Source organism: Mercenaria mercenaria, chromosome 9 (genome assembly GCF_021730395.1).
Source record: "Mercenaria mercenaria strain notata chromosome 9, MADL_Memer_1, whole genome shotgun sequence".
NCBI classification, from domain to species: Eukaryota; Metazoa; Mollusca; class Bivalvia; order Venerida; family Veneridae; genus Mercenaria; species Mercenaria mercenaria.
The window spans coordinates 58,585,246-58,613,053 of record NC_069369.1 but is presented as its reverse complement, the minus strand read 5'-3'; the positions used below and the strand labels follow the sequence as shown (position 1 = coordinate 58,613,053).

At 35.1% G+C, this 27,808-nt stretch overlaps 1 protein-coding gene across 2 annotated transcripts in view; it reads left to right on the top strand.

Moving 5' to 3' along the window:
* LOC123547225 (TBC1 domain family member 12-like) overlaps window positions 1-27,808 on the top strand; it is a 54,609-nt gene that overhangs the window by 16,296 nt on the left and 10,505 nt on the right. For both annotated transcript variants that reach the window (XR_008372439.1, XM_045334152.2), the window contains exons 2-11: window positions 733-859; window positions 1,641-1,738; window positions 12,656-12,738; window positions 13,664-13,781; window positions 16,652-16,758; window positions 21,474-21,557; window positions 22,603-22,697; window positions 23,501-23,572; window positions 25,124-25,252; window positions 26,025-26,134. Coding sequence is in view for 1 of the 2 variants with exons in the window: in XM_045334152.2 (XP_045190087.1) it covers window positions 733-859; window positions 1,641-1,738; window positions 12,656-12,738; window positions 13,664-13,781; window positions 16,652-16,758; window positions 21,474-21,557; window positions 22,603-22,697; window positions 23,501-23,572; window positions 25,124-25,252; window positions 26,025-26,134 (1,023 nt within the window). In the remaining variant the exon portion in view is untranslated. The remainder of the gene's footprint in view (window positions 1-732; window positions 860-1,640; window positions 1,739-12,655; window positions 12,739-13,663; window positions 13,782-16,651; window positions 16,759-21,473; window positions 21,558-22,602; window positions 22,698-23,500; window positions 23,573-25,123; window positions 25,253-26,024; window positions 26,135-27,808) is intronic.

The window sequence follows — 27,808 nt, the reverse complement described above, 5'->3', positions numbered from 1 at the left end:
CCAGGATTTTAATGGTTCATATATGAAACCCACCTCTTTATAATCATAAATCCTAGCAAAGAGCTATAAAATAAACAGATCGGCAACTTGAAAGGCATATAGAGCAAATCTCGCCAACATCCCGTGACAACTGAATGAGATCTCGTTGTAAGCGTCTGTTGATCATGATTGATCAAGTCAGCAAACGCTTTGAAATAAGGTTAGTTTCGGATCATTTGTTTATCATGATTATGGTGTATTTTTAATGTTATTAGTATTTTCTACACGGGGAAGGAATAAATTTATGATTGAAAGTCTGAGAAAGCAACAGTTTTCGTTTGAAAAAGGACTCAAATTGGTTTATTACGTGCCGGGCGTACCACCAGTTTTATACTTCAGTAAGCGTCTGTTGATTTGATCATGACTGATCAAGTCGGCAAACGCTTTGAAATAAGATAACACGCTAACACGAGATAACGCGGGATTATCCCAAGTTGCCATTCTGTGTATTTTATAGTTCTTTGATCCTAGTCACCATTCAAACAGTCCGTCACCATTAAAGAAGTCCCCTGCTTTGAGCAAGTATCAGTATAAGGAAGATAAAAGAAGACTTAGTATCATTCATATAAGTTTTATAATTATTGCAGGCACGTTAGCCCAATACCATCCCTGCCTTTTGAACTTTTAGGTATCATTGCAGATGATCTGTTACAATGTTCTGGAGTTTGCTGTATCTATTTGTGTATTTTTCAGGGGTATATTCTCTCGGAAGTCCAAAGACGGCAGTGATAGTGAAGATCAGGGATGGAAACTGTTTGGTAAAATTCCTCCTAAACATGTGTCATCAAAGAATCCGGATCAAATTCAGAACGAGTACAAAGTATGTTGATAACAATCATAACACATTAAGCATTAACTTAATCAAGTAGACAATGAAAGGTTACTTCCTATTGTTTTAAGTGTATTATGTAATACAAAGATGCTTTAAAAACTTCCTTTTGCTGCTGTGGTCAGAGTAGAAAGATAACAAAAACATACTTGTATATGTTATTTAGTAGTTTATTTAATGGTAGAAAGACTGAAGTGTTTGTGTCTGTATTCTTCTCAGGGTTTGTGCTTTGTATTTTTATTAGACAACAGATTGGTTTGTGGACATTTTTTGCAGGATATTAGTCTATTGAGATGTAAACTTTTAGCGGAACTATTACTTTTACAGATTTATCTAAGTAATTTTACTATTTAGCTGATTATTGTATTGATGTTCGACATCCTTTGGATTAAATGTATAGTCTGTCTCTCCTTCATGGCCTGGTTTTCTTAGTGAAAGCTCCATGAAGATAAGATGAAATAAATATACTTGACTTTTATGCCAGCTGCATTGTGGATGTCTGATAATGTTAAAGAAAGTGTAGAAGATTAATAAAGCATATACTGTGAAATCATTAATATTCCTGGTGATTTATTTTTGTGGATTTAGTGGTTCTGTCAATCCACGAAATTAAACCCCAAGTCCTTCAAGGTTGCCTTCAAAAATTGATGAATTTGTATTTGCACAAAATAGTCACTTTGGCCAAAATCACGAAATTCAGTGCCAGCAAAATTAGATAATTTCACAGTATTCACATGTACTAACTTGAAGACCATGACAACATGTTTTTCAGGCAAAACATCGTGAAGAGCAGCAAGCAACAAACCGGTCGAAGAAGGAAGATATTGAAGTGATGTCAACTACGGCGCTTATACTTGAAAACAGGCCTATGTAAGTACAATATAGGATTCTCTATGGCTGGTAGGTGGAGTTAATATACTTGCCTAGTGGTTTTGAATCCTGTCTGAAGATGGGATTTGAGTGATAATCCAGTAGTGTGTGAATGGGAACAATTTAAGACTTGTGTATTTCTGAAGGGAGGCTTTAGTAATTGATCTGTCTGTTACTTGTTCTGTCAGAAACACTTCCTGTCACAGCTTAACTTTAAAATGTTGATTCCAGTGAAACTGCACTAATGTCAAGCTGTATTGTCAACATCCCAGGAAAGGGCACTGCAGGGACATAAATTTTGTCAGCTGTTTGTGACATCAGATTCATTCTCTTGCTCTTAGTAGTTGTCTTCTACACATCGACAATAAATTGTTGACACATTGACAATAAATTGTTGCTCCTGTTTGATCATCCAAGTCCATGGTTATTCATGAGTTTCTTCTTTATTTGGCAGGTGTAAAAATAATATATAGGACTTTTCTTGTTTGTTAAGATTTGATTTTGATGATTGAAACAATACAAAATCCACAGAAAATGGTATGGAATACTGTTTTGTTCATATCCTATCATGGCCCATCTCTTAATTATCAAAGTGCAATGATAATAGGAGGGTGATAGTAGGATGGTAAGAAAGCAATGATAGGTTGACAAAATTACTACCAAAATATCCTACTATCACAACCCTACTATCTGTCATTCTACCATCACGTTTTGATATTTAAGCATAACATTTATACATAAATAAACTTATATATACCTTTAAACTAAGATTTAAAATAATCAAAAGCAGAAATGCAGTAATAAAAATAGAGTTATATTAATTTAAATTTACAGTTTCAATCTGTTGATTTTTACGAAATATTGTTTTGTTCATCCTACCATCACCTAGTAAAAATGCAATATAAAAAATGCAGGATAGTAGGATCATGATGGTAGGATGGTAGGGTAGCAATAGTAGGATGGCAGCTATCATCCTATCATCCTACAATTCTATTATCAAGTAAATTGGTCCCCAACAAAAGTTAATTATGTCATAGTAACCAGTTTCTCTAACAAACATGACAACATTTGAAGTAAGTGAAAGGTGTTTCATAAAGAGTAAGTTCTTTTTTTACGCTATTGTTTTCCCTTCTGTCTTTCATCCCTTCTCCCCTCTTCTCCGCCACACACACACAGATCTTCAGAAACTATAAAAGCCTGTAAAAGGCTGAAAACCTGAACTTAAGACAGAACTTGATTGAACTAATGAACTTGGTGCAATCTGTTTGATATGTCCCTGAATCGGGTAATAAATACGCTAATAAGGGAAGAAAATCTAGATTTAATACCCACCACTTCGTTAAAGGTTCATCTTTTGGCTTCATGCGTTTTATACACTGTCTTCTCTTATTGAATTTTAAATGCAAGCATGAATCAGAACAAGGATTAGAAAATCAATCACATTTGTTTGGAGCTTGGCTGCGTTGTAAAGATGGCTCACAGCTTGCTTAAAGGTATGGAATTCTTTTGTGTGGGGAAGCCATCCAGCTAGCTTATGAAAGGTCGATGGTTCTACCCAGTTGCCCGCCCAGACCAGAAATTATGCTGGGATATGCACCTGCAGTTTTCCTCTGCTATAAAAGGAAAGTCACAATATGACATGCATTTTGTTATGTGACGAAAAAACCCAACAAAACAAAGAACACACAGGTTGTTGTTCATGAAAATTTTATTTACATTTTTTCCGGTCTAACCATCAATTTACAAATATTCTATTGTCTGATATTTTTCTCAGGCAAGCTAGATAAATGTAATATCAGATTTTCATCTAAGAATCTTAAAGCGTATCGAAAAAATAATAGACAGTAGAATTGTAACAAGTAATTATTTGGGGAAATCATGTATCACTTGATCATGATTAATTTTTAAACACCTAACAGATTTATTAAACACAGTCTTCACCAGTAAATAAGATCTCATTTGTTTGTCATGAGATAAGACTTTAGTGAGATTTCGTATGTTGTAACTAGGGTTTCAGATCTGTTCTACTTTATAGATGTTTGGTTTTATTTAGGATCTCCCGGTTTCATCTTCCCACACATAGTCTCACTTGGCTGTTTGTTTCTTACTTTTGTTAAATTGTAATCTAGGAAAGTTGAAGCAGTTGGTATTAGATCAGGATGGGTGTATCTGTATCTTTAGGTGTGAAATTTGTGTAGGTTTGGTTCAGTGCTTCATGGTTGGCAACGGAATATGATCTTTTCGGAATATGACCTTTTCGTTGTAATCATGTACAACATGTCAGGTTAAGTGTTACCATGTGAAGTGTTGGCTTACTTTAGCAAATCACCACTTTGAACTGTATTTCAGTTTAGTACAGCAGTCAGTTGTCCTTACTTCAGCGTTCCTGGGTTCCTTACACGTATCGACATGTTCTCTGCAAGTAATTGACAACTTTCCCACATGATTCTGAGGTGGAGGAGCAAATGACCTTAGATGCAGTCTTCACAGAAAACATAATTATGCCTCACTTTGCTGCACCCAGCCTTGCCTGGAACTTGAACCAACTGCCTCCTTATTTTAAGTGTTGTTCTCCACCTGTTAATAAAAGCCAGTGAATTGTTTGTATTTTGGTTGCCTCAAGAGGTGTGTCAATATTATGTCTCATAAATTCTGTCCGGTACACATGATTATTGTAGCTATAGTCCTGTTCATATCTAAATGAAATATATACACCATATATACACCATCCAGAAATCTGAGATCGCAGAATAATGCATTAAAACTAGTGGTGCCCAAATGTCGAACAATACGATTTGGTGACAGGAGCTTTCAGACAGCTGCTGCGAGGTTATGGAATGCCCTCCCATCTGGCATAAGAGAGTGCAAGACCGTGCAAAGTTTCAAAAAAGCGCTAAAGACGCATTATTTCATACAATTCTTTGGCAACTAACATCTCACTGATTACCTGATTTATAATGTAGGTACTTTGCCGGCCAATTAATTACTTTAATTAAGAACTCCAGTGTGACAGAATAATGTTGGCGGTGTTTTTTTTTTTTCTGTGGGATGTATCATGGATGTTCTCCGGACCGTTTGGGTGGGGATTGACCCAATCATCCGGGACGGTTTGCATGCTGTGATGCATTTCGCAGACATCATACCGTTTAATTCCGTCTGTTCAAAATGTAAGATATCTTCTGTTCTATTCTGCTCTGACCTGTGTCTTTGATAGGTCAGTTAATGTTTTATGATATTGTATTTTTGTTTCATGTTTTGATCTGCCTACCTTCCAATTTAAAATGCTTGGTATCTTATTACCGTAATGTAATTTTAATTTCTTCTATAATAGTTCAATTCCCATTTTTTTATTGAACATTATATAAATGTTTTTTATGTAAAGCACTTTTGAACGTATTTTTATATGAAAAGAGTGCTATATAAATGTGGTATATAATAATAATAATAATAATAATGAAACATCTTGCAATTGACTGCGACTGTAACTTCATTTGTCTTAAATCTCTTTAATATTCCACAGATAGCATCCTCATCTTGAAATGGAAACACACTCCTCATCATTTCCTTTCCAATTCATTTGATATTGATCAGTGGGATTCCTTAGACTTTTCGATTTATTTAATTTGCATGGTAACGAGGTAGCGGACTCTTGTCATGTGTAATAATGAGAGAAGCTGCGAATTGGTCACGAATTGTTGGACACATACTTGCTAGGTTGATGGATGGGTATGGAGGGAGGAGACATTCACTTCTTGTGATCCTGTCATTTTAGATTACATCATGGTGTGATATATGGCTGTAATTTTTTGTTCCGAGACAGAAACAGGAGATGATTGTGTCACACTAAATCTCCGATTGTTGTCACTTCTGATACTGTGTGTCTTGTGACAGTCTAAAGTACTCAGAAGCCGTGCACAGAGGTGAAAGTTACAAAAGGTGCAGTCATATTTTCAGCAGTTTTACTCTAAGTATCAGTTTATTCCAAACAAATCTTGCCAGTCTGTCTGCAAACATTGATTTATTGAAACATTAGCTGAATAACAGATTAGCATAACTGATAAATTAATTTGAGCCGTGCCATGGGAAAACCAACATAGTGGGTGTGCGACCAGCATGGATCCAGACCAGCCTGCGCATCCGCGCAGTCTGGTCAGGCTCCATGCTGTTCGCTTTTAAAGCCTATTGGAATTGGAGAAACTGTTAGCGAACAGCATGGAGCCTGACCAGACTGCGCAGATGCGCAGGCTGGTCTGGATCCATGCTGGTCGCAAACCCAGTATGTTGGTTTTCTCATGGCACGGCTCATTTGAATTATTAACTGTATGCATTGAATTTGCTGGATTGAATACTCATTGTTGTGTCCCACTCTTCTTTCTGTGACTACTCTCCTTAACCCTTAGCCTGCTAAATTTTGAAAATGGACTAGCCCATCATTCAGTTTGGGCAATACCATTTTTTATTGGAAGGGGTGTTCACTGAAAACTTACTGACAGAATGGCTAATAGTGCAGACCATGATCAGACCTCACTGGTCTTAAAGGCGGAATCACTTGCTGTCATCAGGCTAAGGTTAATGTTTTTGAAGGATGGATTTACAGTGATCCAGTTACATCAAAGGCTCTCTCTTCGCTTACATTATATTGACACATATTTACAATAACAATATGGTCATGCTACAAGACAAGAGACATACTTTAATAATAGCTGTTTTCCTGTTTATGCTCCATTTATTTTCCTGTCCCTATAACCCACTCATTAAATAGCAGTTTCCTATATTTTTCTAGTGAAATGGTGATGTTATCATCTTCATGTGGTAACATTGTATATTTGAGCCGCGCCATGAGAAAACCAACATAGTGGCTTTGCGACCAGCATGGATCCAGACCAGCCTGCGCATCCGCACAGTCTGGTTAGGATCCATGCTGTTCGCTAACAGTTTCTCCAATTCCAAAAGGCTTTAAAAGCGAACAGCATGGATCCTGACCAGACTGCATGGATGCGCAGGCTGGTCTGGATCCATGCTGGTCGCAAAGCCACTATGTTGGTTTTCTCATGGCATGGCTTATTTATTTATTGTGTTGGGTTTAACATCGCACTGACACAATTATAGGTCATATGGCGATTTTCCAGCTTTGATGGTGGAGGAAGACCCCAGGTGCCCCTCCGTGCATTATTTCATCACGCGCGGGCACCTGGGTAGAACTACCGACCTTTTGTAAGTCAGCTGGATGGGGTAACATTGTATGTTAAATACAGTCTTGTTTGAGAAATCTTTAGTTGTTTTGAAAACGGGGTAGAAAGCTTTTGTTTTAGACCTCCTATGGTTTCCATAAAAAACAAGTCTTTGGTTGATTATTAAAGCAAAATAACTTTAACTTTAACTATGTATTTAACTTTATATTTTTGGGTCCTGCAATGAAAAGACAGTTTTTGATGCAAGTACAGTGAGTTTACATTACAAAAAATGTTCTTTAAACCCATACATTTAAACCAAATAAAATGCTCAAGTGCATAAAAATACATTGTGTCCCTTTTTACTGTAAAGAACAGTGAGTTCTGTTTATTATTCTATATATTGGATACTACAAAATATTTCCTATATCTGTAGCTGCTTTAAATTGAACATCTGTATTGCACATAAAAATTCAATGAAAATTGTCTGAAGTTTTTACCTTGAAAGCAAACATACTTTTACATAGACATGTTTGATGTTTGTAGGTATGAATAAAACATTGTTACAGGCCCCCCTAAGGTGAAACAAAGTTGGTCATATATTGTCTTAAGCAAACATGATTGTTATGTAGGATTTTATGGGCTTGTTTTACAATAACACAGCATGGAGATAGTGTGTTTTATTTCTACTGACATATTTTAGTTTAAAGGTGCAAAATAAAGACAAATGAATAGACATAAATCTTAAAAAAAGGCTACACATTTTGAAATATAGTACTAAACATTACGATAGCCGTGCAATATTCCCTTGAAATCAACACATGTACAGAGAAACAAATGATTGTTTCTGTATTTTCTTAGACTGACATGGGGGGTCATTTTGTCCTACTTTCGTGTTTATCGCTTTTCCGTAATTGGTCGGAAATTCTTCGGGATCACATGATTTTAAAATTGTTTCAAACGAATATCCATTTAAGACGCGCAACAAAATAACTGTATTTCCATGATGGTAGTTATACACGACTTGCACGAAAAATATGAGATGTACAAAATTTAAATTTAAAATTGACAGTGACATATATTAGGCCAAGACAATGTGTTTAACGACTAAAATCTTACTAAATTAATGTAGCCATGTGTACATAAATAAGTGTATTTAGGTAAATTTCAATCATACTTTGTTTCTGCAGTGTAAGACAGTTACTCATTTATATTCTTAAAATTATACTGAAAAGAGATTAACTGAAAAAGTTTACAGACGAAGTTGTAAAAACACTTTTATTCGGGAAGGGCCTGAATTGTCCTTATGAAAACTTGTAGTATAGCTGTATATTACCTGTATTATAAGAATGATTTTCATGAAGTTTTTGTGAGTTACAAAATTGTTGAATTCCATGTGCTAAGTTTGTAAAAATCACGTTATCGTTTGGGCATATGATATATTTTGCATCTATTTATAAATTATAGCCTCGTTTCGGAGGATTCTTCCGAAAAAGTCCGAAGATGCTCGACGGGTTCGTAAGCAGTCAGAAAGCATACTTTCGGTTTGACATAGGCAACATTTTTTGTTTATTTGTTAGTTATTCTTGAACATATTCATGACTATTTGGTCAGAACCGATGCAGTGGGCCATATTTTCAGTAAATAGGAAGTCTCAGCTACAAACTCTGGTTTTCATATAATACTCGTTCGGGTTTTAGTAATGGACCTTTAAAGTTTATTTGACCAAATTTCAGCAGTCTAAAAATACCTTTCATTTGGATTATCCAAATTGAATAGCATAAACCTGAAGAAAGACAATATAAGACTGAAACTGGTAGTTTCAATAAATAAACTTCAATTTACCCAGTGTGTTATGTGTTGTCGCGTCGTCATCCATTGGTTCCGTTCAAATTTAATAGAAGTATAATTTTCTTGTATTGGTGGTATATGTTAAATGAAAGTAAGCACTGCCTGTCTAATCATGTTGTGGCAGTGAGGTTCCTTTCTGCAGATGCTCCTTTCAGTTGTTTTAGTAGGAAAAGATCCTTTTGGTAGTTTTCGCATGAAGGGGACCTTTATGATAGGGTGATATCATTGGTAAAATTGCCTACCTATAACATTTATGCTTAATTTTTAACTCTTCATTAATTTACCTAGTGAAATCATTAATATTCGTGGGTTTCATGGTTGAGTCAATCCACAAATTTAATCCCAACGAACATGCAAAATTCCCATTCATTTTATGTTCAAAAGTTGAAATCCACGAATTCATATCCCCTAGAAATTGCTGTTTTGACCAAAACCACGAAAATTTATGCCCACGAAATTAAATGATTTTACAGTATACATAATTAAGCACTTTAATCATATCTGTGTCCTTGTTTCATCCCATTCTATGATTATGCAATACCTTTGTGATGAATATTCATTAGCTGAATACATTATATTAATTGGGCCAAGAAACTGCAGTTGACAAAACATGGCAGTGCCCATGTAATGTGGAATTCTTTGCACATCTCAGTTAAGTGTGATTTCTCAGTTAAGGGCCTCCGTGGCCGAGTGGTTAAGGTCGCTGACTTCAAATCACTTGCCCCTCACAGATGTGTGTTCAAACCACACTCGGGGCGTTGAATTCTTCATGTGAGGAAGCCATCCAGCTGGCTTACAGAAGGTTGGTGGTTCTACCCAGGTGCCCGCTTGTGATGAAATAATGCACGGAGGAGCACCTGGGGTCTTTCTCAATTATCAAAGCTGGACAGTAATAAATTCTGACTTATGTACAGTTTGATTACTAGGTCGTACATGTTTACACGTTTTCAAACCAAATTTTCTCTACTTGCAAAATGACCTTTCTACTTTTTGATTATGTTTTGTTTTAGCTTGAGCTCTCGGGTTTTTTTTTATACAAGACACATTAAAATATGGAATCCTGAGTTAAAGTTGCAAAACGCAATCTTTAATGTTTACAAACATGATGTTTACGAAAACGAACTGTAAGAGAACATGTCTCCTTTTTAAATAAACTTATTCAGGATGTCATCTGAGGAGATGCAGTCCTGTCCCAAGCAGCTGATACGTTTTCCATCAGGCCACTCAGCTCACCCTTACAGAAAATGTATTGATAGTTTTATATTTGTACAAATATATTTAATACAGTTTTATAATTGTAAATACTGACCTATGTTTTATAAGGGTAAAGTATGTTTATCTGCAATCTGACTGAAGTTCTCGATCTTCCTAAACGTTAGATCTGATGACAGATCTTTCTGTATAATCGGATTTCCAATATTGCTATTTTCATATCCACCAATATACATGTATTTTTATTTGAACCAATCAGACGACTTGTTTCAACAAGCATTTGGGACTGGTCTCAGATTTTGGCTAAAATCATTTTTCATTATATTATGAAGATAAGAACATGAGATTTTGTTTCTAAACTATCTTTTAAAAAAATGTGAAATCAAGAAAAAATCAGGCCCAAGTCGCGAATCAAACCTGGGACGCAGCGGCAATAAATATTTTCCTGCCTTCTTGACCAATACACCACAGAGTAACATGTTCTTATAGATGGTTAAATATAAAGCTTTATAATTAAGGCAGTTTACCTCCGGTACCCCTTACAAACACTTCTGAAGGGAAAAATAAGAAAAACAACTGATTCTCATAAGCTTTCATATTATAATTATAAACCCATACGTGATAATCTCGTATCGAAAAACTGGAATCCCAGTTTAAATATAGATTTTTTTTAAACATCTACTTTCACTTTCAAAATGTTGAAAGCAAGGCCCTGATTGGTCAGCGTGAGTCTCAATAGCCTGTCTTCAGATCCAATGCGTAGCGCTAATTGGAGATGATTTTAATCAGATTTGTTTATCTGTAGACCAAGACAATAGCACTTGTTACACATAGCATTATCACACCCATTAACGGTTGCAAGCAAACTGTTCGTTGCGGACAAGACAGATCAACAAGTTGAGTGGATGAATTTAGGTTCTGGTTTTTGTAGAGATCAAGTTAGTAGTTTTTGGAAAACAATTCAAGATTGTTGTTACAATCAGTCATAACATAAAATAGTGCTGCCAAAAGGGCATAAAATTTGTACCAAATAAACAGTTTGTTATGTGCATTTTAAGCTAGAAGTGATGTAAATGAGATATGAAACCAAAATTTGTAGTCCTGTTTGGCGCCATATAACCTATACTGTTTTGGTGCGCCATAAAACCCAAATAAAAAAATAAATATTTCTGTTTTAGACAGTTATTACTTTGCTCATTGTTATACATGAAATAGAAGGTTGTTTTGTCTAAAATATAGGGTCTACCATACAACCACCTATAAACGCCCTTGGTGTATTTTGCTGAAGGGGTGTTTATATAGGCCCATTCTTTAAAAAAAGATCATAAGTATATAGACTTTAAATCAAAACATTTGATGAATAACTTTTAGCAATCATAGCACTATCAGGGCATGAAATTATGTGATAATAACTTTAGACATAGATTACCTAATTAAAGTTAGTCCCACTTTGTTCTGGGACAACTTGTGCTTAAAGAGAATTGGAACCACTATCTTACCCTTGCATGATCATCAGGGGCACCTATAATATGGTCAGAAAACACTGCGATTCCAGCTGATATAAAAGTTCTGATTTTATATTAATTTTTTTTTTTTTTTTTTTTTTTTTTTTTTTTTCAATGTAAATGATACGTGAAACCAACATTTCTAGTCCTGTTTGACATCATATAACCTAGTACTGTGCCATTGCAATGTAAAACCCATATCCACAAATCAACATAATTAAAGGGAGAGGGCTTCTATATGAGATAATACAGTGTATGGATTATGACATATCAGACCAGAGAATGATGTTGTGCAGGGTAATAATAAAAGAATCATGTCTGTATTTTGCCTGGTTTAGAGGAAAGTTTGTTTCCTTTGGGAGATGTTATGGAGAGACTTATGGTGTCATTTTTGCTGTTTATTGCACTAGGGTTGTCTAAATACGGCACTTGCATTCATTATGTACAAAAAGTGCATGTCTGCTATGCATTTGGTTTCTGCACTGTATAAAAGGTTCATTGGAGCTAAAAGTAGTACTGTAAAAGCACATATTTTCGCTGGGTAAAAATTTCGTGAATTTGAAATTTGATATTCACAAAATTGTAAAAAATGATATCCTACTTGAAATGGTGAATATTTACGAGAGGATGAATTTTCGTGAGATGCAGGGCATAACGAATATAGGGAAAATTAAACCATCTTGAAAAATTTCTGCTTTTACAGTTTTTATATGCACATCTTTACAGAATATATTACAATATCATCCATGCCGTACCTACCATAGCCACTTTAATGAGCAGATTATCAAACTTGGTCAGAATGTTTTATTGGTATAATATATTGACCAAGTTCGGTAACCAGCTGGATCCTCCCAGTTGCTCTGGAGTTATGGCCCTTGAATTTGTCAGAATTGCAAAAAATTGTGTCAGCTCAATATTAAAAAGTGTTTTATATCTTAAGATTAATTTGCAGTGAGGGGCATATATTGTGACTTTAGCAGTCTTATCCAACAGTTTCTGCCTGCAATTTCATCCATGTCTGCAAGATAAAGTTGCTTAACCATTTGGCATTTGATTATATGAATAAATTACAACTTTTCCATGAACTGCTTAAGTGAGTATAAGCAAACTTGGTCTGCACATACCTTATATGCTGTTACAAATTCAGTGTCAAAAATGTACATGTTTTATTGTTTCAGGAATCTGCCGAGTAAAGATCGAGAGGAGCTAGAAAGACATCAGAAAGAGTATGAGGCAATGGTTGAGGCAGCAAAGAGGAAAGGTAGGTTTATCATAGGGATAAGGTATTCTCCAGTGTAAGGGTTCTACCATTGTAAATTGAATAATGTTCAGTGTACCAAGGTGCTGACTTTGACTCTAAAAGTATGTTTATCATATGGATAAATAGGGATAAGAAGGTATTCTGCAATGTAAGGGTTCTACCATTGTAAATTGAATAATGTTCAGTGTACCAAGGTGCTGACTGACACTTTTTCTGTCACTGCTCTATGTTCAGTCCTTGCTAGGTTCATTAAATTCTTTCATGCAAGGAAGGTTCCCAGCTGGCTTGTAAAAAGTCAGTGGTTCTACCCTTGTGCTGTCCATATATAATGCTGGGGGCACATAGTGTCTTCCTCACACACTGAATCTATAAAGGCTTCATATGACCAGAAATGTGTGTGACGTAAAACCCAAACTGTACTGAAGACATGGTAATATTGCCTTCCTACAATTATCTGACCACAAGCCAGAGATATTCCTGTCTTTCGTAAGGGGAAAAAGGTTGTAAGAAGTAAGTGGTGTCAATAGAGTACTAACAGAAGTATGAAATGCCCAAATCTACCGGTATTTGTCATTGCGATCTGTTTTTAACATGATTGGCAAGAAAAAATATCTTGATGTCTGGCTGTGAATGACAGGCGTTTTCCCAGTGCATATTTAGACAACATGGATAATTAACCTCGATAACACTCAGTTTCTCAATCCATGTTGTTCCTGCGGTAGGGAAAAAACCTGTCTTACACAGGCAGGCATGTAAGATCCTTAAATTATTAAATGTAAGATCCTTCCACAGTTTGATTTAGAGAAAAAGAAATGTCAGTATTCAGTATTGAGTATTCCAATATTAAGCAGACAATTCATATATTCACAGATAATTGAGTTCTCCTGGATTCTGTAGGAGTAATTTACATAAACTTCTGTTACAGAGCAGAAAGAATTAAAGCAGAAGAAAAAGTTGATGCAGCAGCAGTTACGGCAAGAAGAACAGCTAATGGCAGCAGCTCGCGTCTGGAACAAGGAAATTCTGCCCAACTGGGATTCCGTGTAAGTCACTTTATAGACTGGGTTACTAATTATGTAGGTATTCAAAATAGATTTTGCATGCTGCAGTGGTTTACTGAAATACAGCTGAACCTGCCTTAATGGTCACCTGTATTAAGCAGCCAATTGCCTAAAGCAGCCAGTCTGCAGTCTTCCCAAATCGAATTTTTATTCTAATTTCAACTTGACTTAAACAGCCAGATTGTGTCAATTTCTTGACTAGCTACTTAATGAAAGTTTGACTGTCAACAGTGGAATTTTCATTACATCCTGTAAATATTAAATTGTGCATTAGGTTTTTTTGCAAAAGAAAGAAGGGTATTTAAAATTTGAATCTAAATTTGATGTTTTTCTGGAACAGTTTTGTATTTGACATTGATTTTCTACTCATTTCTGGATCAAGTGAAATAACAGTCATATTTTCCCACATAAAAATTGATTTTGTAATGTACCCATGGGAAAACAGTGTTGTAATCATATTTGACATCATTTGATAAAAATGAATTATTGTAAAAATGTTTTGTTACTGTACACAAGCAGTCCAGAAATCTATTAGAGAAATGTCATTGCTTACTTTTGTATTTGGTCTGGCTATAAAATGTGGATAAATTAGTTGAGGATTTATTATTTTTTTATTTGCATGAAAACATTTCAAGCTAAAGTTCCTGCTGTCACAGAATAGCACAAGGGGTATAATAAACATTGAAATGTATAATCCAGTACAGACATTTTTACATAAAAAATTGTACTGTAGAATAGGGTAAGTATGTAAGCATGGTAAAGTCATGGACTTTTGTAAGTGATAAGCTGTCTTAAGGTTTAAGTAAAGTGTTCTGACATCTTACCTGCAGCAAATATTTTAGTTTTTTATGGCCCGTAGTGTTCCATTCTTCATAGTATAACAAATGGTTTAGAATAGGTAGAAGAGGCTTCCAAGAGATGCTGTTTTGTTTGGGACATAACATTTTGTCTTAAATCACATATACTATGACTGGGTAGAAAATATCAAAATATTTTGTCATTCTTTTTATGATTCTCTGGGTATTGAAAATGTTTAAGATGTGTACATCGCCAACAATTTCAAATTTTACAAAATGAAAGTAGAAAAATACAGCTATGTTCAGCAAAAAGTTACTGGTAGTACCTTAACAAATATATTAGACAAATAACCAAAACAAAATTGAGAAAAAAAAAATTGAAAAAGAAGTATGATATTTTCTGCAAAATAAAACATGGACAGATGAAGTACATGTGGTATAAGATAGTCTTTCAGGAATAAGAGTGCATTTGTAGAATTATTTCATACTTCTTCTCAGTATTATGAATAGTAATAGTCTGTTAGGTATGAATTTCCATACTTAATAATTGCCTTAGGGGAGATTTCAAAACACTTTACACTTAAGGCAGTAATGTATGTGGAAACAAGTAATAAAATAAAAAAGAAGTGGTAGGGGTGCCTTTCAAAGGAGAGGCTTAGTATTGCTTGCCCATTTGGTTTCAGATCAGTAATAAGAGATTGCTTTGGCCTACTTAGGTCAAGGTCAGTAGATGACACCAATATTTTTTTGGGTCAGTAGATTGTCACAATGACCTTGAGATGCTTTCCACATAATTACTTAATAATGTTTTGGCCTACAGCAGTAAGTTGTCCTAGGGTGATTGCGTGTGACCTATTCTATTTTGGATCAATAGGTCAAAAGTCAAGGTCATAGTGTTCTTGAGACTGAAAATGGTTTGTGCTCAATAACTAAAGAACCCTTTGTCATACAGTAGATGACCCCTAAGGTCAAGGTCTGATTGACCTGGAGACTGAAAACAGAGTCTGCTTAAAAACTAGGGAATAAATGTGCCAAGTGCTCTTGAACTATGTAGATTCGTTGCTTTTGGTCAACAGATGACCACATTTGTTTTTGGGGTCAAAGGGGACCTCAAAACTGAAAACAGGCCATCACATCATGGAAGGCATATTCAGTTTGCAAACGGCTCTTGCTTTGTCAGTTTTATGATTTTCCAATTGATTTTATCATCAGAATTGAAAAGTCTCTAGTAAATTCATATCTTTACCACATATCTGTTTTTCTCTGGAAACTATGAACCTTTATGCCAACAAAATTAAACATATTTGCTGAACTGTTGATGTGAAAATGGATTTAATTAAAAAGAAATTTGCTGTATTTCCGGACCTAAAATCTATTCCTGATCACTTTATGTAATGAAATAGCAATGGATCTGAACACTTGAGTGCATTTTGTGATTACAAAATGAGTAGATATAGATCGAGTCAGATGATATAATATCTTAGTCACATGATAGGAATATGAGAGGGGTGCATATTGTAAATTGGGTAAAAGATGTGACTGTTTTGAGGGGGGGGGGGGGGGGGGTTAATGAATATCTGCAAACTGAGTAAGACAAGAATTAAATATACTTGTGAATGTTAAGAAGAATGTTTCTGTAGTCATGTCAATAGCAAAATTAAACTGGTACAAAAATTACCTGATCTATGGGATTGTGAAATCATTTGATTTTGTTGGCTTGAAATTTCAGGATTTTTGTCAAAACTGCCATTTTATGGAAATATAAATTGTTTTGTTTAAATTTTTTAACATAAAATAATTTGGAATTATATTTATTCTTTGGTATTAAATTTCTTGAATGAACTCGACCACAATATCCATGAAAATAAGTTCCCCATAAATATCTCAATGATATCGCACTATTTGAAATTTATGTAAGCTGCATCACAAAGTCATTTAGAAGCAGATATTTAATTAGCATGTATATTTATGCACTTTAAATTTACAGGAATGATACATACATTGTATAGAGTGTACAGATGTAACATTTTTGACTGTATTTTTACACTTTTACAGGAAAAACTCAAAGAAGGTACGGGATCTGTGGTGGCATGGCATACCAACAAACGTACGGGGAAAAGTTTGGCGTCTGGCTCTAGGAAATGATCTCAATATAACCCCAGGTAAAATAAAATAAGACCGTTCTAATATTCAGTTATTTTAAATTTCTGTTTCAGTACTTAGTTTATCGCCTTGATAGCCTAGTGGTAGAGCGTCCGCTTTGAGTGCGGGAGGTCGTGGGCCCGGCAGCGTCATACCAAAGACATGAAAAATGGTGTCACTAGCTCCCTTTGTTGGCACTCAGCATTAAAAGGGAAACTGGCCTCTTCTCTCATACCCTTGTGGCGATGGATTCCATCAGAATTGAGGTGTCGAGAGTGATTGATATAAATTGTAGAACTTGTTTCACAATCGACCTAAAATAAATTAGTATAAACTAAGTACTTAGTTTTTACTACTCACAGTCTTTTGCAGATATTGTCTTTCCGCTTGTAATATTGATAATAAATTTGTAGATTTATAAAAAGGAATGATGGTACAGCTTTAAGTGTAATATCACAGTTATGAACATGTGCGTAATGATCATGCAGGGAATGAATATGTATAATAAATGTTTAGAGAGAGATCTGCCCGACATCCTATATGATGGTACATACAGTGCACTGATACACTGTACTGGAGTTGTACTGATGTTAACCATAAACTATTTAAGTGTGTATAGTGCATAGTGTACCAAGTTATTTAGGTAATACATATCATATTTCATCAAAACAAGAGATCAGGTTTCTGAAATGTCACCAGTTGTTACAAAATTTGTTTAAGATATAATATATAATGTGATTTGTTGTTGAATAAAAGCATTGTTTGGAGTTAAGATGCAAAGGAATTATATCAAGAGGGTGCAGCCCGAGTGATACAATGATACGCATATGAACAATGATTTTATTTAAGTACAAATCACTAAATGAGATTATCAGATATATTATATATTATTACAGGTGACCAAGGATTTTTCAGTACATCCTTGATGTCATCCATTAAATATTTGCCTCTTTTCTGTTGGTTTCTTTTTCAGCTCGCCGCTATGCCATTTAACACTATGACTTAATAATTGTGACGTCAGAAAAATGAATTGTTGTATAATAACACATACTTTTCAGGCTTCCTTAATAGGAAAATGAATCGGGTTGTGTTAGGATATACCTTGAAATCATTCATATTTATGGGGGACTAATTTTTACGGATTTCATAGTTGCATAAGTCCATGACTTTAAATCCCAGTGATCATATAAAGTTAGTGATCTTTTTGTCTTCAATAAGATGAAATCCACAAGTTCTTATCCTGACAATAAAGCTATTTTATGCCCACAAAAATTAAAATATTTGACAGTAACCAAGGTTAGCGACAGCTCCAAGGAGCAATTATTTTCAGAGCAAGACTGTTACAGCCTGGGTATCCTTGACTGAATGGGTATTTTTAGCCCACCATCATCAGATGGTGGGCTATTAAAATCACTCTGCGTCCGTGGTCCGTCCGTCCGTCATTCCGTCCGTCCGTCCGTTAACAATTTCTCGTTATCGCATCTCCTCAGAAACTACTGGGGGGATTTTGACCAAACTTTGTCAGAATGATGTATTGGTACCCTAGTTGTGTCCTCCTGAAAATCAGACTGGTTCAACAATTTATGAGTGAGTTATGGCCCTTTGTTTATTTCTATATTTTACATAGATTTATATAGGAAAAAACTTGGAAAACCTTCTTATCCAAAACTACAGAGCTTAGGGCTTTGATATTTGGTTTGAAGCATCATCTAGTGGTCCTCTACCAAGATGATTCAAATTATTTCTCTGGGGTCAAATATGGCCCCGCCCTGGGGGTCACATAGTTCATAATGACTTATATAGGGAAAAACTTTGAATAACCCCTTGTCCAAAACCACAGGGCCTAGGGCTTGGATATTTTGTATGTGACATCATCTAGTGGTCTTCAACTAAGATTGTTCATATTATACCCCTAGGGTCAAATATGGCCCCGCCTTGGGGGTCATATGGTTTACATAGACTTACATAAGGAAAAACTTTGAAAATCTTCTTGTCCAAACCACAAAGCCTAAGGCTTTGATACTTGTAATGTAGCATCATCTAGTGGTTCTCTACCAAGTTTGTTCAAATTATCGCCCTAGGGTCAAAAATGGCCCCGCCCCGGGGGTCACATGGTTCATATAGACTTATATAGGGAAAAGCTTTTAAAATGTTCTTGTCAATAACTACAACATTCAAATTTGGACCGCATGTATATTTTTGAGTGGCAAGATGAACCTTGACATGAGTTGACCTTGATTTTGACCTAATGACCTACTTTCACATTTCTGTAGCTACAGCCTTCAAATTTGGACCACATGTATATTTTTGAGTGGCAAGATGAACCTTGACATGAGTTGACCTTGATTTTGACCTAGTGACCTACTTTCACATTTCTGTAGCTACAGCCCCCAAATTTGGACCACATGCATAGTTTTGTGCACTGGAAAAAACTTTGACCTTGATTTTGACCTAGTGACCTACTTTCACATTTTTGAAGGTACAGGCGTCAAATTTGGACCATATGCATAGTTCCGTGTTTCAAAATGAAATTTGACATTGATTTTGACCTAGTGACCTACTTTCACATTTCTCAAGCTACAGCCTTCAAATTTGGACCACATGCATAGTTTTTTGTACCGAAAAAAACTTTGACCTTCACATTGACTTAGTGACCTACTTTCACATTTTTAAGGTAAGGCTTCAAATTTGGACCACATGCATAGTTTTGTATTCCAAAATAAAATTTGACCATGATTTTGACCTAGTGACCTACTTTTACATTTCTCAAGCTACAGCCTTCAAATTTGGACCACTTGCATAGTTTTGTGTACCGAAATGACCTTTGACCTTTCCATTGACCTAGTGACCTACTTTCACATTTTTAAGGTACAGGCTTCAAATTAGGACCACATGCATAGTTTTGTATTCCGAAATAAAATTTGACCTTGATTTTGACCTAGTGACCTACTTTTACATTTCTCAAGCTATAGCCTTCAAATTTGGACCACATGCATAGTTTTGTATACCGAAATGAATTTTGACCTTTACATTGACCTAGTGACCTACTTTCACATTTTTGAAGGTACAGGCTTCAAATTTGGACCATATGCATAGTTTTGTATTCCGAAATAGAATATGACATTGATTTTGACCTAGTGACCTACTTTTACATTTCTCAAGCTACAGCCTTCAAATTTGGACCACTTGCATAGTTTTTTGTACCGAAATGAACTTTGACCTTAAGATTGACCTAGTGACCTACTTTCACATTTCTGTAGCTACAGGCTTCAAATTTAGACCACCTGCATAGGATTGTGTACGGAAACAAACTTTGACCTTGACATTGACCTAGTGACCTACTTTCACATTTCTCAAGCTACAGCTTTCGAATTTGGACCACATGCACAGTGTTGTGTATGGAAATGAAATTTGACCTTGAGGTAGTCAGTAAGTCTTGAATTTTGGAACACTTAAAAATGGCACATTGGTGGGCGCCAAGATCACTCTGTGATCTCTTGTTAATAGATGCTGCACATTTTGTAGGTAAAATCAAAGCTTCTAAAATAGCACATTTTTATTTGATGGTAGAGCCATTGAAAGGGCAATAAAATGTCAATAAAGAAAGAGCTTTGTGAAGTTACTTCAGGGAAGGTTGCAAGTCTAAGACAGTTATTTTATCTTCTATTTAAAGCACCTCTTGTTGTACCTCCTCCCTCCACCCACCACCCCTGACGACAACAAAGTTGTAAGCGGAGTATACTGGTTTCATGTTGGCTGTCCGGACGTAGACACAGTCTTGTGCACACCAACTCATATCATCCCCTTGACACAATTTAATGAAACTTAACACAAGTGATCAGTAACAACAGTAGTTGTGCATGGTGCATGCTAGGTTCTTTCAGAAAAAAAATTTGCAGAGTTACAGGACTTTGTTTTTTGTTACTATACTATATACATGAAGTCTGCATATGCAGTCTTGTGCGCATCTAATCTCCCGAACCCATGCACACAATTGAATGAAACTTTACACACGTGATAAGTAGTAACCCTAGTTGTGCATAGTACATGTTAGGTTCTTTCAGAAAAAAATTCTGCACAGTAATGGGACTTTGTTTTTTGTTAATATACTATATACATACAGTCTGCATATGCAATCTTGAGCACACCTAATCTCTGGAACCCTTGCACACAATTTAATGAAACTTCACACAAGTGATCAGTACCAACCCTAGTTGTGCATGTTGCATGTTAGGTTCTTTTAGATAAATATTTTGCAGAGTTATGGGACTTGTTTTTTGTTACTATGCTATATACATACAGTCTGCATATGCAATCTTGTGCACATCTAATCGCACAGACCCTTACACACAATTTAATGAAACTTCACACAAGTGATCAGTACCAACCTTAGTTATGCATGGTGGATGTTACATTCTTTTACATAAATATTCTGCAGAGTTATTTGTTACTATGCTATATACATAGAGTCTGTATACATACAGTGCACATAAATATGCAAACTTGTGTGCGTCAGATTGCAATGTACTGTGTCAGTGCATACGGGGGTTACATTTATCACCTTCAGTGATAGCTCTAGTTAGATTATCTTCTACAAAGCAACAACTTCAGTGCAAAAATCACATTATAGTCTTCGACATGGTGTTCCATCTAGACAGGTTACACTGTATCTTATAAAAATGTCTGTGTACCTTATATCTTGAGATAAGCATGAAAAACTGTTTCCTGTTTTCAGAATTGTATGAGATATGTGTGAGCAGAGCGGCAGACAAGATCAAACAGATGGATGAATCCCCTGTGATATATGGCCCTACAGAAAGTTAGTTCTCCTTCACACTTGATTTTAGGGGCTTTCCATGGCCGAGAAAGTCACAGACTTAATGTTTAGCCTGCCGGTATCAAGTGGTTCTGCCTTAGCGACTAGTGCAGACCAAGATCAGCCTGCACATCCATGTGAACTGTTCGCTATTCAGTCAATAAATTTTCAGTGAACACCCCTTTGAATGATAAATGGTATTGCCCAAATTTAATGATAGACCAGTCAATTTTAGAAATTCAGCAGGGTGAAGGTTAAAATCACTTTCCACTCAAAGTCTGAAACCTGACTTGAGGTATAGAAATCTTCATGTGAGGAAGGCATCCAGCTAGCTTCCAGAAGGTTGGTGGTTCTACCCAGGTGCTTACGCTTGTCTGAAACAAATCTCACAGGGGCACCTGGGGTATTCCTTCACCACCAAAAGCTGGAGAAGTTTCCATAGATCTAAAACCAACAACAAAAAACAAGTTGTTCAAACTTCCTAACAGCAGTGATATTTTGGGTAGTATCTTTGGTCACTATAGCTGTTAGTTTGAGCATGCCTTTGTGTGGGTTCTAATATGTAATGGATCTAGTGGTCTGCCTTTGTATTCCTGATGTCTTCAGTTGGTCGAGTTGGGAAATTTGCTGCAGTTGTAAATTCAATTTCTCAGCAGAATAATGTAATGACATCTCTTTGACCAAAATAAGGACTACCGATATAAAAAATTATTAACTGGATGCCTACTTGACTGATTGTACATGCCTTTGTGGGTTCAAAACCCTACTTGGAGTTTAGGACTCTTACATGTGGGAAAGCTCTCCAGCTGGCTTGCAAAAAGGTTGATGTATCTATACAGCTGTTTGTTTGAGTTTGATAAGTGTTCGAAAACCGCTGTAAAATGGAGAGAGTCACAATGAAAACGAAAGCGTTGTTATTGTGACTTAAAAAAAGCAACACTATAATGTACAAAAGTGTAACTGCTGTTGCTCTGATAAAATTAAGTATTATGAAGAAAGTGTTAAAGCATGTTTAAATTGAATGTTGAATGTATATATTTTGTTTCAGTTTGCTCAGAGCCCCCGTCCAGTAAGGAATCAAGTGTTGAACTCATTAAACTGGATGTATCTAGAACATTCCCACAACTCTGTATATTTCAGAAGGTAAATTTACATTAAACCATAGTAACAGCCTATAGTTAACATGCTTTATTGGAAGATTTTACGTAACATTTGAATGGCTATAAAAGTTAAAGATTTAAAGGAGCTCTGTCCAGTACCAATTGTTTTTATTCTCCCTGAAGGGGGAAGCATATAGTGGCGCTTCGTTTGTCTGTCTGCCCACGTATAGTAGGATAGTTATGTGGCTAGGAGAATAATAGATTACAGTAACTTATTCATTTATTGGCTAAAATTCTTTCACGTGGCTAAAAAGAACAATAGTGAGAAGTAGCCACATAACTGCTGTACCATAAGAACTCTGTCCATCTGTGTGTCCATCTGTTCTGCAATTCTTGTTGCGAATATTTCTCAGTAACCGCTGGCAGAAATTTAGTGAAACTTCATAGGAAGCTTCTTGTGTGTGCTTTTTCTCAATAACTGTATGCTGGAGTTCTAGGAAACTTTTTGGAAGCTCCACTACTAAGATGAGGTATGTGCCCAGTTGATGAATCCACTTTTGTGCTTTTAATATGCAATAATCATCCATTAGTTTTATCGATATTTTATGATATACTTATGATATAGTTATAAAGGTGTCAGTTCTGATGATGATGCAGCCACCTATGCCATGTACTGGCCAGTATTTGGACAGCAAAGATGCCAAGTATGTGTGCTCAACTGAAATCACTGGGTATCACAGTCTTCCATATATCTGCATCCATCAAGCCTGGTCTCGCAGGCAAAACCACTTCTCAAACCCAAATTTCTTGATCGTCCCCTGATAGTTTCTAATATATTATTTTCAGGGTGGACCATACCATGATTTACTCCACAGTTTACTTGGTGCCTATGCATGCTACAGACCTGATATAGGTTATGTAAGTAATTTATGCTTTACTACATCATTTCCACATCCCAGAAATAAAACTTCTTTTAAGTGATAAAGAGTACTTTATCCTTTATACTTTGAAAAAAAAAACTGAAACAAAAACCAGATTTATCACGTTTAGACATCGCATGAGTAAAATAAAGCCATTACATAAATTTGATAATACACTATAGTGTAATAAAGCTTTGACATCAACGTCGTTTAAAGTATCAGAGACATTGGTGAAAATGACTTGTTTATAATAGTTAAAGAAAGTAGAGTTTTTATGTTTCAGCAGGAAAGGTTTACATGAGATAAAAAAAATATTACATTTATTAAACTCATTGAATAAAATTTGATAAAATGCTTGGCAGAGCTCGTTTAATAAATTCAATATGAAAAGACACTCATATAATATCCTCTATTTATCACTAAAACTGTTTCTGTCTCTGTTGTAACACCATAGTCAAGACTTTGAAATACTGACAGAACAACTCTGGTATTTATTGAGCAGAAGTTGTGCACTAAATTTTGTATAGCTTTCTACAATTATCTAGAACAAAAAGTTGTCGCTACTATTTAACAACATATTTGCTGTATAATCAAATTATATGCAGTCATAAAAGGTCGTAAGAGGTAGATGTGACCTTTTTCTTCAGTAGATATCTCTAAAACTGACCAAAAAGTTATAAGCAACAGATACAACCATATATAATCAAAGATATATCATTTTTCGTTCAGTAAACAGGCTAATCTTGGTCTGCAGTGTTCGCTGTTCAGTCAGTAAATTTTCAGTGAACACCCCTTTGAATAATAAGTGGTACTGCTGAAATTGAATGATGGACCAGTCCATTTTAGAAATTTAGCAGGGTAAAGGTTATTAAGGCTTACTGTTATTATAGCAGCACTTTCTTGTTGTCTTTGATCTGAAATAGATGTTTGTGTATTTTTCGGCTGCCAGAATTGGCAGTCAATAAATTATCAGCAAGAGGAGAAACAGACTTAACGAAGTCTTACACACAGAAAACAAAATATATTTGTCTGAGCTGTATATGATCCTGTAATTACAGGAAAACAAGAAGATATATCACGGCCCTCCAGACATTTAAGGGTTTTTTTCTCTCTCACCTGATTGGGAATAGGTCTGTGCCTGTGCAGTTTGGCAGAACCTGTCAGTGTGATTAATGATTGAGAAGAAATAAAGCTGTACGAAGTGAACTAAAACATTGAATACTTAGAGAAATGTCTTGAATCCTCTTTTCTGTCTATATAATATATGAATTGCATTAATTAGGTAATTTATGAATTGCATTAATTAGGTTTCTGAGTTGATTGATCTACATAGAAGGAAAGGTGGTAATTTTTGCTTGCTAATTAAATCTTTACTCTAACAATAGAAATAATTCAAGCTCAGTTTCGAGAGAGAAAAACATACTTTTTGCCATTGGAAATTGACTGTGTTTTTTGTCCTTTATTTATACCCAAATTGTATAGGGAAAAAATATCTGGATTTTGAAGAAAAGCACAATTTCTAACTCTTTAGTTTTGCATGTTTTTCTAGGTACAAGGCATGTCTTTTATAGCGGCTGTATTGCTGTTGAACATGGATGTTGCTGATGCTTTTATGTGCTTCGCCAACTTGCTCAATAGACCGTGCCAAGTGGCCTTCTTCAGGGTGGACGAGGGACTGGTAAGATTTTGTTTTTAGAAATAATACATCCTACACAATAACAGGTTACATTATCAACTTCAAATTGTATTTATATGAAGAGGTTAAGCCTAGCTTGAGTGTGCTGGCATAGGTCAGTAGGCAGTGGAGAAGGGTAAGAACTCTAGAGGTGAAGTGATATATGGGCATCCATGGCAGAGTCATTAAGGTCACTGACTTCCACGCTATGGGTTCAGAGTCTGTGCAAGGAAAGCATCCTGCTGGTTTACGGATGGTCTGTGGCTTTATCTAGGTGCTCTTTGTTCCTAAAATACTGCCTGGAAGCTAGGCAAATGTTGTTCATTGCAATAAATAACAGAACACATTATCATTTTAAGCATTTTTTCCTTCACTTCTGATGAAGATCGGTTACTTTGTGAGAGCAGTAAGATTTTGTAAGACAGACAACTGTATTATCTTATAGATTAAAATTATACCTCAAGCTACTTCCCTTTGTAAAATAAATTCATGCTGATATTTTACATTGTATTTGAAATCAAATTTTAGGCCCTTTACTGTCTACTGTACCTACCTTTAAAAAGCAGTCTTTCAGACAAGGTCACAAACACTGTCATATCATATCTACAACAGTACTTTTTGAAGGAAAGGACAACTGCTTTCAGCTCTGATCTTTTTCCATACATGCATCTTATGTACCGTGTAATATGAGTAGTATACATAGTAAACATTTTTTTTTTCTTAGTTGTGTACAGAGGTTTTTGCAGGTTTAAAACTTGCTGCATTTAATTTTCAGATGAAAGCATATTTCCAAACATATGAGGAATTTTTTGTTGAGAATATGCCAGTGTTGTGTCATCATTTCAAGAAGAACAACCTTACACCTGATCTCTATTTATACGACTGGTAAGTGTGTAACAGTTTGAACATAGTGTACTGAACTTATTACATATATTTCAGATGTAATAAATATGTTAATATACTTATCACTGGAGTTTGGATGCATAATAAATATTGAGTATGTAACACAAGTGGTTTAGGTATTCTCATCTGTCTGTATTTTCTAGGACAGTAATTTTGACCTTCAGTTTAGTAGACTGTTACACTTCCTATCTGAAAGCTTTGCATAATGAAATTTTGAGGCATATCTACGGTGTCGATCGAAAAATAAAAAGGTGGTTTTCAGGAGAGGCAAAAAACTAATTTTTAGTGTTTTTCCCACCTTTTTTAAATCAAAAATAAAATACCAAATAATGAATTTCTCAGATCCATTTCTGAAAAAAGTAAACAACACAGAACATCCATACTTACATTGCTAATTGGTATTTGAATGAGCTACATGCTTGAGTATTGAAAAGTATTGAAAAAACACTTGTAACTTAGGAAAATGTTGAAATTCACTATTCGGCTTTTTTTCCAATCTGCGAAATCAATCAGCATTTTCTATTTTTCTCATTATTCGGTATTTTATTTATTCATATTTCACCCCTTTCCTATTGGCTAATTGACCCCAGATTTGGAGAGAATGTACGCGGGAAAATGCTGAACATTATTCGGCAAAGAAAAAGATAGGCATTTTCGTTATTCGGGATTTTCGATTGACACCGTCGATATGTAAGAATTAATAGTAATCTAACAACTTGCTGGGTGTTTGTGAAAAGAATTATCAAATAAGCTAAAAATGCAAATTTGTATTTTAACTGTGTTATGGTCTTAAAGGCAAAGAAAATCTCCTATATAAGTGAACCCCCCCCCCCCCCCCAAATACCAGACTTTTTAATCTCCAATATACAAGATCCTGTCTGGTCCAGTCTGATAAGGGTCCATAAAACCCCTGTAGACTTGACATGTAGCCTAATTATTGTCAGAGAATCATAAATTTTATTGCCTACAGGTAAATTGGTTATTTCCTGTGTTTTGCATTTTATTAATTGAAATGCTGTTGTTTTTTTTAGTCTTTTTTCAGCATGTACACAAAATTATTTTAATTGATAAGATACTAATTTTGATTGCTCCGTCATGTTGAGTAATGTCCTGGCCAATTAAATTATAACTCTTATAGCAAAGTATTTCTCACTATAAAATAATTATTCAAAACTTAATAAGAGAAATTACAAGTTTGTTTATTCAATGATTATGATCTTTTTATCAAAAGTAACAAAATAAAAACGAAAAAAAAAGATAATTGCTGGATTTTATTAGAAATTAAAGAAGCGTTCAGTTGCATTTTTAATAGATAAAGAAGGTATATAGACAGAAGGATGTTATATATTAAAAATGCTTAATTCCTCTTGTGTTGTCTAAATAATGTTAACTTTCTTTTTTGTATAATAAAATCCAGCAATAAAGATATATCATTGTTCAAAATACACAATTTATTACTTCTAAAAGTTATGTGCCTGAATGCATTATTTATATTTTTGATAATAAAAAACAGCAATAATGAGATGTAATTGTTAAAAAACTTACTTTATTAAAAATATGATAAAACACTGTTGTATCTAATCACTTTGTTTATTTAGCCCTAATTCAATCAAGCTTTCTAAACTCGTTATAAAGGTGAGAACTGATTTGCTATAA